At 44.6% G+C, this 19,059-nt stretch overlaps 1 protein-coding gene across 1 annotated transcript in view; it reads left to right on the top strand.

Annotated features, from left to right (window-relative positions):
* LOC135545223 (tenomodulin-like) overlaps positions 1-16,070 on the top strand; it is a 130,531-nt gene extending 114,461 nt beyond the window's left edge. The window contains exons 5-7 of the mRNA XM_064972848.1: positions 4,625-4,787; positions 5,242-5,348; positions 14,920-16,070. Coding sequence (XP_064828920.1) covers positions 4,625-4,787; positions 5,242-5,348; positions 14,920-15,129 — 480 coding nt within the window. The 3' untranslated portion in view covers positions 15,130-16,070. The remainder of the gene's footprint in view (positions 1-4,624; positions 4,788-5,241; positions 5,349-14,919) is intronic.
* The last annotated feature ends 2,989 nt before the right edge of the window (positions 16,071-19,059 follow it).

Here is a 19,059-nt window from a genome sequence, read left to right on the forward strand (position 1 = left end):
CCTGAAGGCTCCCCACTGTCCTCGTCACCCCAGGGTGACCCAAGGAGGGTAGGACGTGAGCCCACCGAATCAGCTTGTCCTGAACACCAAGCGGCACGTACCTTCGCCCCGCCGGACACTGAGGTGGCGCAGGTTCCGCCCGTAATGCCCGCTCGATGTCCGAGTCCACCTCCCATACCACTGGTGCTACCAGCTTTGAGGCGGGAAGGATGGGAGTAGGTTCGGTGGACCCCTCCTCCATGTCGTAAAGGCGGGACAGTGCGTCAGCCTTCACGTTCTGGGAGCCCGGTCTATAAGACAAAGTAAACCGGAACCGGGTGAAGAACATGGCCCACCTTGCCTGACGTGGGTTAAGTCTCCTAGCTGCCCGAATATACTCCAGATTCTGGTGGTCAGTCCAGATGAGAAAGGGGTGCTTAGCCCCCTCAAGCCAGTGTCTCCACACCTTCAGAGCTCTAACCACCGCTAGCAACTCCCGGTCCCCCACATCATAGTTACGCTCCGCTGGGCTGATCTTCGCTGAGAAGAAAGCGCAGGGGCGGAGTTTTGGTGGCGTACCCGAGCGCTGTGATAGCACAGCCACCACCCCAGCCTCGGACGCGTCCACCTCCACTATGAATGCTAGAGAGGGGTCCAGATGTGCCAACACGGGTGCATCAGTGAACAACGCCTTCAACTTGTTGAATGCTCCATCCGCCTCTGCTGACCACTGCAACCGCACCGGGCCCCCCTTCAGCAGTGCGGTAATGGGAGCCGCTACCTGGCCAAAACCCTGGATAAACCTCCGGTAGTAGTTGGCAAAACCCAAAAACCACTGCACCTCCTTTACCGTGGTCGGAGTCGGCCAATTACGCATGGCCCTAATGCGGTCGCCCTCCATCACCACCCCCGAGGTGGAAATGCGATAACCCAGAAAAGAGACGGCTCGTTTAGAGAACACGCATTTCTCAGCCTTCACATATAGGTCATGCTCCAGCAGTCTCCCAAGCACCTTGCGTACCAAAGACACATGCGTGGGGTAAGTGGCCGAGTAGATCAGAATGTCATCAATATAAACAACCACTCCCTGCCCTTACAGGTCCCTGAGAATCTCGTCTACAAAGGATTGAAAAACGGCTGGAGCATTCTTTAACCCATACGGCATGACGAGGTACTCATAGTGGCCTGATGTGGTACTAAATGCGGTTTTCCACTCATCTCCCTTCCGAATACGCACCAGACTATATGCTCTCCTGAGATCCAGTTTTGTGAAGAACTGCGCTCCGTGGAATGATTCCACCGCCGTAGCGATGAGAGGTAGAGGGTAACTATACCCCACTGTGATGGCGTTTAGACCTCTATAATCAATAGACGGATGCAAACCTCCCTCCTTTTTCCTCACAAAAAAGAAACTCGAGGAGACGGGTGAGATGGAGGGCCGAATGTACCCCTGTCCCAGCGACTCCGTGACATATGTCTCCATGGCCAACGTCTCCTCCTGGGACAACGAGTACATGTGACTCTTGGGAAGCGCAGCGTTTACCTGGAGATCTATCGTACAATCCCTTCCCGGTTGATAAGGTGGTAATTTAGTCGCTTTCACTTTACTGAAAGCGATTGCCAAATCGGCATACTCGGGGGGAATACACACGGTGTAACCCTTGTCTGGACTCTCCACCGACGTGGCACCGATGGAAACTCCCAAACACCTTCCAGAACACTCCTCTGTCCACCCCTGGAGAACCCCCTGTCTCCACGAAATTTTAGGATTGTGCCGGGCCAGCCAGGGAATCCCCAGCACCACCGGAAACGCAGGCGAATCAATAATAAAAAGACTGATGCGCTCCCTATGATTCCCCTGCGTCACCATGTCCAGTGGGACCGTGGTCTCCCTGACCACCCCTGACCCTAATGGCCGGCTATCTAGGGAGTGCAAGGGAAAGGGAGAATCTATCGGCACAAGCAGAACCCCTAACTTAAGGGCGAGTCCGCGATCCATAAAGTTCCCAGCTGCGCCTGAATCGACTAGCGCCCTATGCTGGGAAGAGGGAAAAAAAGTGAAGGAAAAAAGTTAAGACAAACAGGTGGCCAACAAGGGGTTCTGGGTGAGTTTGATGCTGACTCACCTGTGGTGATCGAGAAGCGTTCCGCCTGCCATCTCTACTCCCAGACAGACGGGCACGGAAGTGGCGGGAAAACTCTGGGTAGTGCTCCCGTGCTGAGTCTGGGCCATTCCAGACTGCATTCGCCCACTCCAGAGCACGACCCGTGAGGCAGGAGATGAGGACACTCACCCTCTCTGCTCCTGAGGGAGTGGGTCTGACGGTGGCCAGGTATAGCTCCAGCTGAAGTAAAAACCCGTGGCAACCTGCCGCCGCTCCATCATAAGCACTTGGTAGCGTCAGCCGGAGGGTGCTGGAGTCGGGAGATGGGGAGTCCGGAGCCGGGGGTGCCGAAGGTGGAGAGAAGAGACCACTCCTCTCCCATCGGTCCATTCTCCCCATTACTTGATCCATCGCAGATCCGATCCGATGGAGGATGGTGGTGTGGTGAAGAACCCGTTCCTCCATCGATGGGAGGGGTTGGCTGCTGCTCCTGCTGACTCCATTCAATTTAGGTGCGGGATTCTGTAACAATCCGGGTGTCGTGGGTGTGGAGTCAAAGGCAGGAGACAGAGAGTACAATGCTGTGCTCTTTAATGCACTAAACGCACCTCGGGGTGCTAACAATGATCACGGCCCCAAAACACAGGGAATGTCAAAATGACGATTCAAAAAAGGCACGACTAACACGTTCCTCTGATACAGAGCAGAAGGTTACAAAGAATAATCCCGCACAACAACCAGGCGGGCCGGCTGTCTAATAAAGACAAACTAATCATACACACAGGTGCTACCAATAAACATACAAGGAAGGGGAGAAAAGACAATCAGTGGCAGCTAATAGGCCGGTGACGACGACCGCTGAGCGCCACCCGACCGGGAAGGGAAACCACCCTCAGTCGGACTCGTGACAGAGGGCAAGTGTATGTTCATTACAGCATGACACTGAATGTGGCTCCGATCTATAGTAAATAAATAATTAGTCTGACATCTAATACAAAATATCTTTACTTAAAGCAATGTCCAAAATTAGATACAAGACAGCTTCATTTATGATATAACTGCATCATAAAATCATTATCATCTTTGTACTTGTCAATTGGTATTTTTAAATCACTATTCCACACTAGCCATGATAAACTTAAATATTTCCCAGAGAGCGGTCTCCCTTTGCAACTTATTGGTCTTGTGTCTCAGCTGCAAAGTAAAAGTCCAATTACAGTGCTCTGTGTCGTGACCTCCATTTCCTAATTTCGGGAAGGTTTCCTTAGTTGCTCCTCTTCAGCGGTTCTGCAGTCCAATTAGAGAGGTCTGTTTGTGTTTCCTGGCCTTCATTTTAATTTCTGTAGTTCAGGAGGAGCGAACGCCGCCAGAGTCCCCCTAGTCCTCCTCTGAGTCGTCATTAGCTTAGCCCCACCCAGAAAAAGAGTGAGAGCAAACTGTCAAAGGCTTGACTGCTTGTCTAAGCACAAACTAGCACTTGAGTGGCCACGCCGCTAAGCTAAGTATTCTTTCATCTGGCCGGAATGGGGTGCGAGTTCATCTCCGCAGGCTCATTGATGTCATGTCACTTCACAACAAACAGTTACAGCGAGACTGTAGCACAGACCGTAAATTAGAATAAAGCGAGAATCAGCGAGGGGTGAGAAGGGAAAGGAGGGAGAGTCGAGAGTGCACAACCTAATATAAATGATACCGGCTCCAACCATAGCCCGGGGATCCTACATCAAGATCAACTAATGTGCAGTTAAGCTTCAGACTAGGAGAGAATCACCTTGTAAAAACATTTGTCAAGTAAACTGTTTTGCTGTTCTCTCCAGCTGCTAATTAACGAGGCACTGGGAAGAGGGGTTTGTTTGCCGACGTATTTACATATACATAAAGAAACACATCAGGCACGGTAGAGGAATGCGCCATTGCCAAAGCCCCTTTTATACATCTCTTAGATAGCAGTGACACGTATTCCCTGTCATTAAGCACTAATAGTTTACTTTACAGCTCATGAACTACAGTATAAACAAATTAAGCATGTCGCTAGTGCTGTGAGCTGAATGCGGTATTAAGGGGATGTGTGAGGGAAGAGGACGCTATGCTTTATTATTGTGTCTGTCGGATTTAACGATATTGCAGCCTTTCGTGGCACAATAAAGTAGAAAGCACTACAAAGTCGTTTTCAAAGTCAAATCTATGCCCGTTGTTGGATTCTTGTGTTGTTGTTGTCAGGGAGAAAGGGCGAGGAGGAAGTCCAGGCTAGTGGGAGTCAGCAGGAGGCAGGAAGTGGCGGTTCTCCCAGTGGGCAATAAGGGGTGGTGAATAAAAGGACGTGGCCAGGGCTTGTGTGCTGTGGCTCTGGGAAGAGGGGCTGAGAATGCAGAGGGCATAGAACTGAAGGCGTGTGTGTGTGTGTGTGTGTGTGTGTGTGTGTGTGTGTGTGTGTGTGTGTGTGTGTGTGTGTGTGTGTGTGTGTGTGTGTGTGTGTGTGTGTGTGTGTGTGTGTGTGTGTGTGTGTGTGTGTGTGTGTGCGTGTTTCCTCTCCCTGGCAGGTGGGCAACACGGAGGGCATGGACATGCAGGTAGTGGGGGACTCTCAGGTGTGGGTGCCTGCTGAGGAGCCCATCGCTAACCCAGCTTTCCTCTTCAACTCCAAGATCTGGGAGATATGCCAGGAGCTACCCATCTACTGGATCCATCCCTCCCCCATGACAGGTACAGGGTCACCGGTGTCTCTCCAGAGATTTGTTTTTGTAAAGTTGTATACTGATTGTAAAAATATGTTTTAGGCTTCTTTTTAGCGACCAGAAAAAGATGTCTACCTGGTTGTAATCTGGTTATCTGACCGTATAACAAACAAAATATGACATTGTTCACAAACACCTTGACGTTATTATAAAAAGACATCTTACCTGGTTGTAATCTGGTTATATGCTCTATTCAACCAGAATGGCATCATTATGACATCCATGCCAGATTCTCTGTACTTTGTACACTGCAGCAGTTTAAAGAATGGTAAACCTCTCAGAAAAACAGCCAGATTCATTTACAGTAGAAGGCAAGCTATTTTCCTTCAGATCGCCTCAAACAGGAGAAAAAAATATGTTTCTGCTGTGATCTGGTAAAGTACATCAACAGCTGTTCTGTGTACTTCCTCCTTTTGGTGCAGATGCTGAGTTCCACGAGGTGGAGGATGATGAGGACATTCCTGATGCTGAGGTCGGAGGTCACCGCGTCGCCCGTGACATCCTGGACCAGGTTCCTGTCAACGACTATGTACGTACTGTACTGGGGCTGCATCTGAATTGGAACCATATTCCCTACTGTATATCATGCACTAGGTCAAATGTTTACTGAACAAAAATATAAACGCAACATGCAGCAATTTCAAAGATTTTGCTGAGTTACTGTTCATATAAGGAAATCAGTCAATTGCAATAAATTCATTATGCCCTAATCTATGGGTTTCACATGACTGGGCATTGACACAGCCTGGGAGGGCATAGGCCCACCCACTTGGGAGTCAGGCCGACCCACTGGTGAGTCAAGCCCAGCCAATCACAATGAGTTTTTCCCCACAAAAGGGCTTTATCACAGACAGAAATAAAACATTGGTGGCGGCGTATGATAGAGAAATTAACATTCAATTATCTGGCAACAGCTCTGGTGGACATCTCTGAAGTCAGCATGCCAATTGTACGCTCCCTCAAAACTCCCTCTGTGGTGTTGTGTGACAAAACTGCACATTTTAGAGTGGCCTTTTATAGTCCCCAACACAAGGTCCACCTGTGTAATGATCATGGTGTTTAATCAGCTTCTTGATATGCCACACCTGTCAGGTGGATGGATTATCTTGGCAAAGGAGAAATGCTCACTAACAGGGATGTAAACAAATATTTGCACAAAATCTGAGATATAAGCTTTTTTGTGTATGGAAAATTTCTGTTGATCTTTTATTTCAGCTCATGAAACATGGGACCAACACTTTACATGTTGCATTTATATTTTTGTTCAGTGTATATATAGGGCCTATACACTGAGATTACAACAATTAAAACTTTTTATGTTATAGGGGACGCTTGCGTCCCACTCTGCCAAAAGCCAGGGAATAAAAAAAGGGAATATAAAAATCTAACTTTCATTAAATCACACATGTAAGATCCTCAATTAAAGCTACACTCGTTGTGAATACAGCCAACATATCAGATTTAAAAAAGGCTTTTCGGCAAAAGCATAAGAAGCTATTATTTGATGATACCACAACAGTAAACAAAGAGGGTAGCATATTTCAACCCTGCAGGCGCTACACAAAACGCAGAAATAAAATATAAAACATGCCTTACCTTTGACAAGCTTCATTTGTTGGCACTCCAATATGTCCCATAAACATCACAATTGGTCCTTTTGTTGGATTAATTCCGTCCATATACACTGCTCAAAATAAAGGGAACACTTAAACAACACAATATAACTCCAAGTCAATCACACTTCTGTGAAATCAAACTGTCCACTTCGGAAGCAACACTGATTAACAATAAATTTCACATGCTGAGGTGCAAATGGAATAGACAATAGGTGGAAATTATAGGCATCCCCAATAAAGGAGTGGTTCTGCAGGTGGGGACCAGACCACTTCTCAGTTCCTATGCTTCCTGGCTGTTGTTTTGGTCACTTTTGAATGCTGGCGGTGCTTTCACTCTAGTGGTAGCATGAGACGGAGTCTACAACCCACACAAGTGGCACAGGTAGTGCAGCTCATTCAGAATGGCACATCAATGAGAGCTGTGGCAAGAAGGTTTGCTGTGTCTGTCAGCGTAGTGTCCAGAGCATGGAGGCGTTACCAGGAGACAGGCCAGTACATCAGGAGATGTGGAGGAGGCCGTAGGAGGGAAACAACCCAGCAGCAGGACCGCTACCTCCGCCTTTGGGCAAGGAGGAGCAGGAGGAGCACTGCCAGAGCCCTGCAAAATGACCTCCAGCAGGCCACAAATGTGCATGTGTCTGCTCAAACGGTCAGAAACAGACTCCATGAGGGTGATATGAGGGCCCGACGTCCACAGGTGGGGGATGTGCTTTCAGCCCAACACCGTGCAGGACGTTTGGCATTTGCCAGAGAAAACCAAGATTGGCAAATTCGCCACTGGCACCCTGTGTTCATCACAGATGAAAGCATGTTCACACTGAGCACGTGACAGACGTGACAGAGTCTGGAGACGCCGTGGAGAACGTTCTGCTGCCTGCAACATCCTCCAGCATGACCGGTTTGGCGGTGGGTCAGTTATGGTGTCGGGTGGCATTTCTTTGGGGGGGCCACACAGCCCTCCATGTGCTCGCCAGAGGTAGCCTGACTGCCATTAGGTACTGAGATGAGATCCTCAGACCCCTTGTGAGACCATATGCTGGTGTGGTTGGCCCTGGGTTCCTCCTAATGCAAGACAATGCTAGACCTCATGTGGCTGGAGTATGTCAGCAGTTCCTGCAAGAGGAGGGCATTGATGCTATGGACTGGCCCGCCCATTCCCCAGACCTGAATCCAATTGAGCACATCTGGGACATCGTGTCTCGCTCCATCCACCAACGCCACGTTGCACCACAGACTGTCCAGGAGTTGGCGGATGCTTTCGTCGAGGTCTGGGAGGAGATCCCTCAGGAGACCATCCGCCACCTCATCAGGAGCATGCCCAGCCGTTGTAGGGAGGTCATACAGGCACGTGGAGGCCACACACACTACTGAGCCTCATTTTGACTTGTTTTAAGGACATTATATCAAAGTTGGATCAGCCTGTAGTGTGGTTTTCCACTTTAATTTTCACTTTAACTCCAAATCCAGACCTCCATGGGTTGATAAATTCAATTTCCATTGCTAATTTTTGTGTGATTTTGTTGTCAGCACATTCAACTATGTAAAGAAATAAGTATTTAATAAGAATATTTCATTCATTCAGATCTAGGATGTGTTATTGTAGTGTTCCCTTTATTTTTTTGAGCAGTGTATATCCAAAATGTCCATTTATTTGGCGCGTTTGATCCAGAAAAAAACAGCTTCCAAATTGTACAACGTCACTACAAAATATTTCAAAAGTTGCCTATAAACTTTGCCAAAATATTTCAAACTACTTTTGTAATACAACTTTAGGTATTTTTAAACGTTAATAATCGATCAAATTGAAGACAGGTCTATCTGTGTTTAATAAAGGAACACAACAAGCCAAGCTACTTTTCAAGCCTTGCGCAACTCTCAACAATGTTACGCAGTTCCTAAATAGCCGCACTTCTTCATTGCACAATGACGGCAGTGTAGCCTAGTGGTTAGAGCATTGGACTAGTAACCAAAAGTTTGCAAGTTCAAATCCCAGAGCTGACAATGTACAAAATCTGTCGTTCTGGCCCTGAACAGGCAGTTAACCCACTGTTCCTAGGCCGTCATTGAAAATAAGAATTTGTTCTTAACTGACTTGCCTAGTAAAATAAAGGTAAAAAATAACCTCAACCAAATTCCAAAGACTGGTGACATCCAGTGGAAGCGGTAGGAACTGAAAACAAGTTCCTAAGAAATATCGTTTGCCAATGAGAACTCAATGAGAAATTCTGAATGGATTTTCCCTGCATAAGGTCTGTTATACTCACAGACATGATTCAAACAGTTTTAGAAACTTCAGAGTGTTTTCTATCCAAATCTACTAATAATATGCATATCTTATATTCTTGGCATGAGTAGCAGGAAGTTGAAATTGGGCACGCTATTTATCCAAAAGTGAAAATGCTGCCCCCTATACCTTAAGAAGTTAATAACACCTGCTCTTTCCATGACTTAGACCGACAAGGTGAATCCAGGTGAATGCTATGATCCCTTATTGATGTCACCCGCTAAAATCCCTTATTGATTACAGGTTAACCTGTTGCGTCGCGCAATCCCGGATCCGGGATTCTATTTATAGCCTCAAGCTCATTAGCATAACGCAACGTTAACTATTCATGAAAATCGCAAATGAAATGAAATAAATATATTTGCTCTCAAGCTTAGACTTTTGTTAACAACACTGTCATCTCAGATTTTCAAAATATGCTTTTCAACCATAGCTAAACAAGCATTTGTGTAAGATTATTGATTGCTAACATAGCTATAAGCCTAGAATTCAGCCAGCAACATTTTCACAAAAACAAGAAAATAATTCAAATAAAATCATTTACTTTTGAAGAACTTCAGATGTTTTCAATGAGGAGACTCTCAGTTAGATGGCAAATGTTCAGTTTTTCAAAAAAATATTATTTGTGTAGGACAAATTGCTCCGTTTTGTTCACGTTTGGCTATGAAAAAAAACTGTATACAGTTATAGCCTCAAGCTCATTAGCATAATGTAACGTTAACGATTTCTGAAAATCGCAAATAAAATGAAAATAATGCGCCTGCTCTAAAGCTTAGCCTTTTCTTAACAACACTGTCATCTCAGATTTTCAAAATATGCTTTTGAACCATCGCTATTCACTAATTTGTGTAAGAGTATGCTAAGCTAGCTTAGCATTTTGAGTAGCATTTAGCACGCAACATTTTCACAAAAACCAGATAACCAAATAAATAAAATAATTTACCTTTGAAGAGCTTCGGATGTTTTCAATGAGGAGACTCTCAGTTACATAGCAAATGTTCAGTTTTTCCTGAAAGCATCTTTGTGTAGGAGAAATCGCTCCGTTTTGTACATCACATTTGGCTACCGAAACGAACCGAAAATTCAGTCAACAACAACGTCAAACTTTTTCCGAATTAACTCCATAATATCGACCGAAACATGGCAAACGTTGTTTGGAATCAATCCTCAAGGTGTTTTTTCACATATCTTTTCATTGATATATCGTTCGTGGAAGCCTGCTTTCTTCTCTGAATTCCATGGAAAAATACTTGCAGCTGAGGTTTGCGCACCAATTTCGGCACAGGACACCGGGCGGACACCTGGTAAATGTGGTCTCTTATGGTCAATCTTCCAATGATATGCCTACAAATACGTCACAATGCTGCAGACACCTTGGGGAAACGACAGAAAGGGCAGACTCATTCCTCTCGCATTCACAGCCATATAAGGAGACAATGGAAAACGGAGCCTCAAAAATCCTGCTCATTTCCTGGATGCCGTTTCATCTTGGTTTTGCCTGTAGCTCACGGTCTAGGGCACGCACAGAAAATATCTTTGCAGTTCTGGAAACGTCAGAGTGTTTTCTTTCCAAAGCTACCAATTATATGCATAGTCGAGCATCTTTTTGTGACAAAATATTGCGCTTAAAACGGGAACATCTTTTTATCCAAAAATGATATAGCGCCCCTAGAGTTTCAAGAGGTTAAAGAAGGATTTTTATGCCTTGAGACAATTGAGACATAGGTTGTGTATGTGTACCATTCAGAGGGTGAATGGGCAAAACAAAAGTTTTAATTGCCTTTGAACGGGTTATGGTAGTAGGTGCCAGGCGCAACGGTTTGTGTCAAGAACTGCAACACTGTTGGGTTTTTCATGCTCAACAGTTTCCCATATGTGGCAAGAATGGTCCACCACCGAAAGGACATCCAGCGAACTTAACACAACTGTGGAGCATTGGAGTCAAAATGTGCCAGCATCCCTGTGGAATGCTTTTGATACCTTGTAGAGTCCATGCCCCGGCAAACTGAGGGCAAATGCGGGGGTGCAACTCAATATTAGGAAGGTTTTCCTAATGTTTGATATACTCTGTGTATACAGTAGTTCACTACTTTTGACCTAGTGGATGCACACCAAGACCACACTAGGAGATACGAGCCACGGCGGTGCCTAGTTCTCCTTCGTTTCTTTGTGCATGGAAATCGCTCGTTAATTGATGCTGACTTTCATGGCATAAAACGGACTTGTGTTTGTGTACCGCAGGGCATAGAAATTGCTCTATATATCTGTTTAAATGCACTTGCCTTGCTTAAGACTCCCTTAATGTCTCTCCATTACTGGAGAGGAATATCTAGCCTTCAAAGGCAGCAACTTTTTCCCTACAGTCTCAGCTGGAGCCTTTCTTGTCTTTTCTCGGGCGAAGGCAGGCATCTAGCGACGTACAAAGCAGCGCTCCCAATGACACTCATTGCTGAATAGATAGCCTAGATTTATTAATTATGCCTTAATTATCAAGTCAAGAAAGAAAAGAGTCTAGAGGCCAAAATGCCATATTTTTGTGCATGTGAGCGGCTTAGTACTCTATGATTAATTACCCTTGACACACACGTACACGCAAAGGTAAACATACATACTGGACACACGCACAGACAACACAGTCAGGTGGGCCAGCATGCACCGCACACACACCACAGCCATAATAGTAACCTTTATCAGGCTGGGCCCCGAAATACCTGCCTGCCTCCATGCACTCTCCTCCTATCCACCTCTCCTCCTCTCTGCTCATCCTCTATGGCTGCAGCTGCAATGCTATGTCCTGTAATTAAAGCATACCAGGAGATGAAACTTGCTCCCCCTTTTTAAGGTAATACTGTACATAGCTAAACGCTCACCCATATTATGGCCACAGCCAGTCAGTGTTTGCGGGCCGGAAAATAACAAAGGCCATTGTGACCAACGGAGGGGAGGCAATTCTGACCCAAGCACCCCTCCACCTGATCTGGCCTCCACCGTGGCCCCTTGCCTGTCCGCCAATGGAGCCCCTGATTTCGTATAAACACAAGTTATTTCGGTGCGGCATGACTTTTTATTTTTCAACCTGAATAATCATTAGCGTATCAGTGACAGAGGTGGGTAGATATATGGGGCCAACCTATAGCCAATGCTGCCACGGTGGAGCATCCGCATGGCGCTGAGGCAGCGGCCCTGGATATCTCTCCAACTGAATAACTATCATTCAACATCGCTGGAGGAGCCGTATCACTGTCCTTGACCTAGATAGGGGAAGGATAAGCCTTCAAATATGATTGGGCAGCGGGGCTCAGTCGGTCAACCCGGCACTCACATGTTCTGGGCCGGTTTTGGGCCAGTTGGAGGTTGGTGGTTAGATGGTTGGTGGTGGGCCATCGTGTGACACTGTACCTCTGCCCAGCCCTCTTTGGCATCCAAAGCTAGCATTGAAACAACACGGCTTCCCATGCATGGGTAAACAGAGGCTGTAAATACCTCCTCCCAAACCGAGGGTAAACAGAGGCTGTAAATACCTCCTCTGCTCCCTGAGCGTAAGCTACACCAAACCGTAAACAGTTACTGCCTGGGCCTGTGTGGTTCAGCTGGTAAGAGCATGGCAAGTGGTGCGAATGATGCCAAGGTCGTGGGTTCATGGCCCACATACTGTACTCCTACTAAAAATGTATGCAAGTTGCTTTGGATAAAAGCTAAGTGGCATATTTTACTAATATGTTTAATATTACATTTCCCCTTGAGTTTAACCATTAGAGGTTTCACCCTTGCCTGCATAATGAGAAAATGTGGCTTTTCATGTGGATGATGAGACCACACAATTAGCGTTGGGAGTACAAAGCAATACCTGCTTCATATTTTTCGTTGCGTCTTGATTCTCTTCCTCCTTATTATTGAATAACTGACTGAAAGTTTTCAACTTAACAGACTGATCAAACCTCTGATATGATGTTATGTGTGAGGTGCCGTTTCGGTGTGTGTCAAAAATCCGACGGAGACGAGGGTAATGACTTTTACCCATGGTTAATGCTGCTTGATTGTGACGAGCGCAGATTTCCCAGGGTGCCCCATTCCGATCACCGTTGAAGAGGGGAATTTAAAGCCAAAATTATTAATATACGCTTTAAAAAAGGATGCCTCTGATTAATTTGTCTCAGACGTACAATGCCAACCGATTGTCTGTTTGTTTTTGTAATCACCCATTATTTGAATAAATATATTTCCCTTCATTTTCCCTAACTGAAGCTCTGGATTTGGATTATAGCAGTTTTAGCTGTGAGGTGGCTGACAAGATTATTGTCTATGTTGTTTCCATAATAGATTGTTGCCTCGCAGCTGATGACTCTAAACTGGACTAAAATCATCCATCAGTAATTGCCCACCAGCCTTTGTCAGAGTCGTAAATCAAACACACCTTTTGCATATCATCTTTTTTTTCTTTCTGAGTTGTTAGTCCCCCATGTTAGGAGTATGCAGTGTTAGTCCATTTATCATCTGTGACAGCAGTTGTGATGGCTGATTCGTGATTTGAATCCTACTTACTGCACTGTTTGTGTTGTGTATTTATAATGCTGGCCAAAAGTTATGGGAACCTGAATGTAGCTTAACGCCAGCCACAAACACTACAGTCCACAACATCTGTGAGACCCTGGGCCATTTAGTGCCCTATACAACTATTTCCTGTGACTAATACTGCTTTTCTAGGGAAGTAGCCAAACAACTTCCAGTCCACACTGCCCATAGTTTACAGTAGAGGAGAAATTAGGGTCAGAGCTATGTGTTCCTATGGGTCCCAGGCCTTTTCAAGACTGGGGTGAAACAATGACCTTGCATTGTTCCCCTCTCAATGGATTTCTGTGAAATGTTGTTTGTCTTCTGTTATGAAAGGCTAACTCATAAGGAAAGCATCAGGTAAAGTCCAAAGGGGGGACAATTGGTCTCTTTCATCAAAGCTATTTAACCAGACAATGCTGGATTGTCTCTGAAGTTTTAGTCAAATTCACTCAATACAGGAGATTGAAAACGTTGTCAAATGCATGTATCTGTGCAGCTCTGGGAGGGCTTTAAGTGGCACTTCTCTGAGTCCAATTCAGAATTGCCCTCGATCAAAGGCATGGCACTCAGCCCTAACTCCGTCTGGAGAGGGCATGGGCCCGGGGGACTGGCACAATGGAAAAAGCCAAGGGCCATTAATTCTTCCCAATTTACCTTTCGTTTGGGTTTCATTTGGCCCTTATATTAATTCACACCCATTCGGTGCGAGCAAATAAAAGAATCCTTGTTAGTCGATCATTACTTTCCTAATTGCTTTAGGAATGTGCCATCCACTTAAAGTCAAGGTCAGGGGGAGGGCGCCCAAGATGAAGAGCCTCGCATTTGTAGGCTCTAATGGAGGGGTGGCGGCCATTTTGGCTCAGCTCGCATGGGTCACAGCAGGGGGAGTGGAGGGTCAGAGATGAAAAGAATACTGTAAATTTCCCAGTAAACGGCAGTGTCAGTCACTTTGATTGAATATAGCCCTGGGACAAAGGGGCCGAGGACTCTTGGATGTGAGATGGAGCTTGGAAAGAGTAATGCTACCACTGACATAACAGAAAGGTCAAGGGTATTATATCATGTTTTGTGTTCCCGGATCGAGGCAGCCCCGCTTTCCAATGCTATCTTGATCCGTGTGTCACGGTCGATCGTGGAACCATTTTGACCGTTTATTTCCTTGGACATCCATTTTGATCTTTCTCTTCTGTTTAGTTGCTTCATAGCTTTTTTCTGACCAACGACCGAAGCGAGAACATCGAGTCACCCAATCAAATCCTCTGTCCTGACTGTCCCTGCTCTGGGAGTGCTGCTATTCATCATGTGTGTGACCCTACTTTTGTGTTCTTCACAGGGAAAAGATTGCTTTTGCTTGATAAATATTTAATTTAAAGTATAAGTGCAGACCTTACTGAACAGAAAATTCTAAAGCCAAAAGAAAGAGAAACATTTAGCACTTAATTTTTGAATAAGGAGCTACCGCAGAAGAATAAACCTTGCCAATGCGGTGTAGGCATTCCACACTCCACCTATACTTCCAATTAAATGTTCTCAAGATCGCTGTGTGTCTTTCTCTCTCCCTGGCTCTCCTTTCTTTGTATCACCTGCCCTTTGAAGCACTTCATTTCTTTCCTTCCTTTCATCGACTTGCCACTTGTCCTTCACAGAGAGACATTGGAGTTGAGCTGGATAGCCGTCTAGATGACCGTGGCTACTGCTGCCAGCACTGTCGTCGTGGTTACCGCTATTGCCAGCGCTACTATGAGCCACTGGGGGGTTTTAACCCCTACCCGTACTACTACCAAGGAGGACGTGTCATCTGTCAGATCATTATGCCCTGCAACTGGTGGATCGCCCGTATGCTCGGGAGAATATGATTGGATGGTCAAACTGGATTCACTATGTTTCAGCTCACATGATAGGTGCATTCACGTTAGGCTGGATTTACACCACATGAGGCGTAGCGTCCCAGCAACCACTTTGTGACTTCACCATGTACAACACAGACTTTGGTGCTTGCCAGAATTTGTAATAACGAATGCAACCCTTGCTACTCCCCAATCCCTATTCCAAAGCCTTTGTGATAGCAAAACATTTATAGTACACAATTGTAATCCATCCTGTCTCAAAAATAAGCAAATTGACTGGCAGTCTTGTCTTCAGTCTAAATTGAGTTTTGGGAGCGTCTGGGCGATATCTCTAAGATCTCCCGAGCTGTTACATTGTGAATGTTTACCTAGCCATCAAATTCTGGTTATGTGGCCTTGTTGTGTCAGTGCACTGAAGTGCAATTTTGCTTTCAACATGTTTTCAATCAAAGTGCTACGTTTGGCTGTTTCTCTCATTGCTGCATTTCTTTCTCATTTAATTTTCCTCTATATGTTTATTATAGGTGGCATGTAACCGACATTCTCTTGCTTGTGGAGCAGACCTGGGTTTAAATAGTATTCGATTTTTATCAAATACTTTGAGCACTTGATTGAGCCTTCCTGGAGTGACAGAGAGGGAATGGTTTGCACTTTTCGGACTATCCCAGTGGTGCGCCATATAATCTCAGTCAAACTCAGTATTTAACAAAAAAATTATATTTTAACCCAGGTCTGCTTTGAAATATGATAACCAATAACGTATATAGAACTGTAGCCTGCTCACTCTGTCAACCCTTTCTAGACTTTATCGGTTGAACAAAAATAACATAAGTCCTTTTTTTGTGAATTATGTATTTTGACTATTGTTACCACAGTTAGCATGTTACCTTGAAATAGTGTTTTTACTATCAGAATGAGTCTACTAATTATAATAAAGCAACATACATGTATATGTGTCATAACCGTGTGTGGAGGAGGACCAAGGCACAGCGGAGGACAATATCCCACAAACACAGGTGTGAAACAGCTACTTAAATACGATCCCCAATTAGAGACAACGATTACCAGCTGCCTCTAATTGGAAATCATACAAATCACCAACATAGAAAATAAACTTAGAACACCACATTGAAATAAATAAACTAGATCACCCCCAGTGACAATATGCTGCATTCTTCTAATTTAACTTGATCATATTTATTTGATGTAAACACATTTTTGTTTTTTTTAATGCAGCATTGTTTTAACTACAATGGCTTTAAATGACTGTAATAGTACCATAGTTCAATTACCATACAGTAATATAATCGTTGCTAATTTTCACATTTGCTCAAGCTCACGATAAGCATGCTCTGAACAGTGATTCTACCAGCATGGTTAAGCCTACAAGAATAAGAAAGATTTCATGGCTTGACATGCTTAAGTGATCAACAAGTACATACAATTAAAATGTATCTTGAAACTAAATTGCATCTAATACCCACTCATATCAAGATAAAGAACTGATTTTTACAGTCACCGTGAGTATGGGGATACGGTATCCATATTAGGACATTTTATCCAGTGACTATTGGAGTTTCACCTGACAATTGAGGAACTTCCTAATATGGATGCCAAAGTAAGGTTTCAACTTGCTGAAATTCCAACATTGGTCAAATGTTATACATTCAAATGGTCCAGTTCTGCAGTTCAAATAACCTTTTGAGGGTCTATCAGTTACTGTATGTCCTGACTCCAAAATTGATTGATTGATTAGGTCATATTCCACTTTGCTTCATAAAGCATTATACACCCTGTTCATAATGCTCTATGGAAGTAGTTATAGATGTTTATGAGCGCTGTTATTAGCATCGATATATATATATATGTATTATAGAGGTAGTTCATAAGAAGTGTTACTGATATCCTTCCTCAAAAATAAACCTAAGTAGATGTTATTTTATCAAAACAATAAAAGAGGTAAACATGCAAACTTAAAAAGACAGATGAGAAACGATAGAACCGGTTTCACTTTGATTCATGTTTTTTTGAAGTACATCCAATGCCTTTCTCTGTACCCTCCCCTCTTGATTATATCTCTACATTTACAATGTTGAGAAGAAAGTTTAAAAAAAAACAATAAACCTCAAACTAATTAAAGGTACAATCATCCCTTAGTCATGCAAAGATCCGCCATAAACTTGTCTCCTCTTTCCACACCTGCAACATGACCCTGGCCATACATATGTGGAGTGGATTTCATCTCGATCTCATCTTTGTTGAGCGACAGATGTTATAAAATAATTTTTAAATAATCTAACCACTGATCACTTAAACCTTATTCTTTACAGGTTAAATATTAGAAACTAGTGGAAATATGAAAAAGTGCAAAACTTACCTTAATTATGCAAATGTTTTAACAGGTGGAAGCAAAGAACTTGGAGTTCAAGCTGCAAACACATCGTATTTTCAAATCGGTTAACAAATCAGATAATTGCAAACATACTTCAAATGTGCTGACAGGCAGCTCCACCATGCCCCAAGGCAGTTCTGAAAAGTGCATGAAATCTGTGTTGATATATATTTTGTTTCTCCCTATATTTTTTCCCTTATCACGTCAAATGCTGCTGTGTTTACTGAAGCTGACACAATCACTATATTCTAGCAACAGACACGCCAAATGACTAAGAGAGAAGGGAAAGGAGAGGGGGGAGAGAGAGGCAGAGCTGTAGAGGGAGACAGAGACAGAGCAAGTCAAACAGAGAGAGGATGGCCTGACGGACTGACTGTGTATGAAATGGTTAGGTCATCTGAGCACTAGCATTTTATGTTTTCCCCTTTTTCGTGATATCGAATTGGTAGTTAGTCTTGTCCCATCACTGCAATTCCTGTACAGACTCGTTAGAGACGGAGGTCAAGAGCCATGCGTCCTCTGAAACATGACCCTGCCAAGCCGCACAGCTTCTTGACATGCTACTCGCTTAAGCCGGAAAGCCAGCCGCACCAATGTGTCGGAGGAAACAACGTACAACTGGTCAGTGTGCATGCGCCCGGCCAGCCACAAGGAGTCGCTAGAGCACGATGGGACAAGGACATTGCAGCCGACCAAACCCTCCTCTAACCCGAACGGCGCTGGGCCAATTGTGCGCCGCCTCATGGGTCTTCCATTGACGGCCGGCTGTGACACAGCCCGGATTCGAAGCCGGGTCTGTAGTGATACCTCAAGAACTATGATGCAGTGCCTTAGATTGCTGAGGCACTCGAGAGGCCCCTGAGCACTCGAGAGGCCCATGAACACCCCTGAGCACTTGGCTATTGTGCGGTTGTGAGAGTATATTGCCCATGGCAGCCTGGAGAGACATTCTGAATTGGCCGCCTCAACCAGACGGTGGAAGGTGATACAGATAGTACAGCGATAGTGTTACCAAGAACGTTCCACGCCTCCTTGGGAGCCTTGGCCAATGAATAAAGAAGACCATGAAAGTCAATCTGTATTATTCACCTCACAATTAATCTTACTGTTGTCCTCCCCTCATAAATTAGGATTTCTGAAGGTAAATAAGAAAGGTGAAGGTTCTATTAGACGATGATTTGGTACATTTTCCCCAACTAATAATGAGTGTCTCGATGTGAATTTGGTCCATAACTGCCCCTCACAGTTGAAATTGGCCAAGAATAAAACCTCAGTTGTTCTCCATCTTGCTATGAGAGAAATACATTCGGATTAATACCTGATTCGTGAGTGATGATGGAAGAAGTTAACATTTTGAGAAGAGAGACCGTAGGCAAACTTTGTTCGGCTGTTGAAATTCATATGAAATGTGAACCTTCCAATTTGTGAGTAGGTGTATCATTACTCAACAGATACCCACTCCAAATGACTACAAGCTACACATTAAAATTTGTATCTATGACTTCGCTCATACTGTAGTAAACATCAGAATCGGTAGTTTCAAAGTC

This window comes from Oncorhynchus masou, chromosome 9 (assembly GCF_036934945.1).
Source record: "Oncorhynchus masou masou isolate Uvic2021 chromosome 9, UVic_Omas_1.1, whole genome shotgun sequence".
NCBI lineage: Eukaryota > Metazoa > Chordata > Actinopteri > Salmoniformes > Salmonidae > Oncorhynchus > Oncorhynchus masou.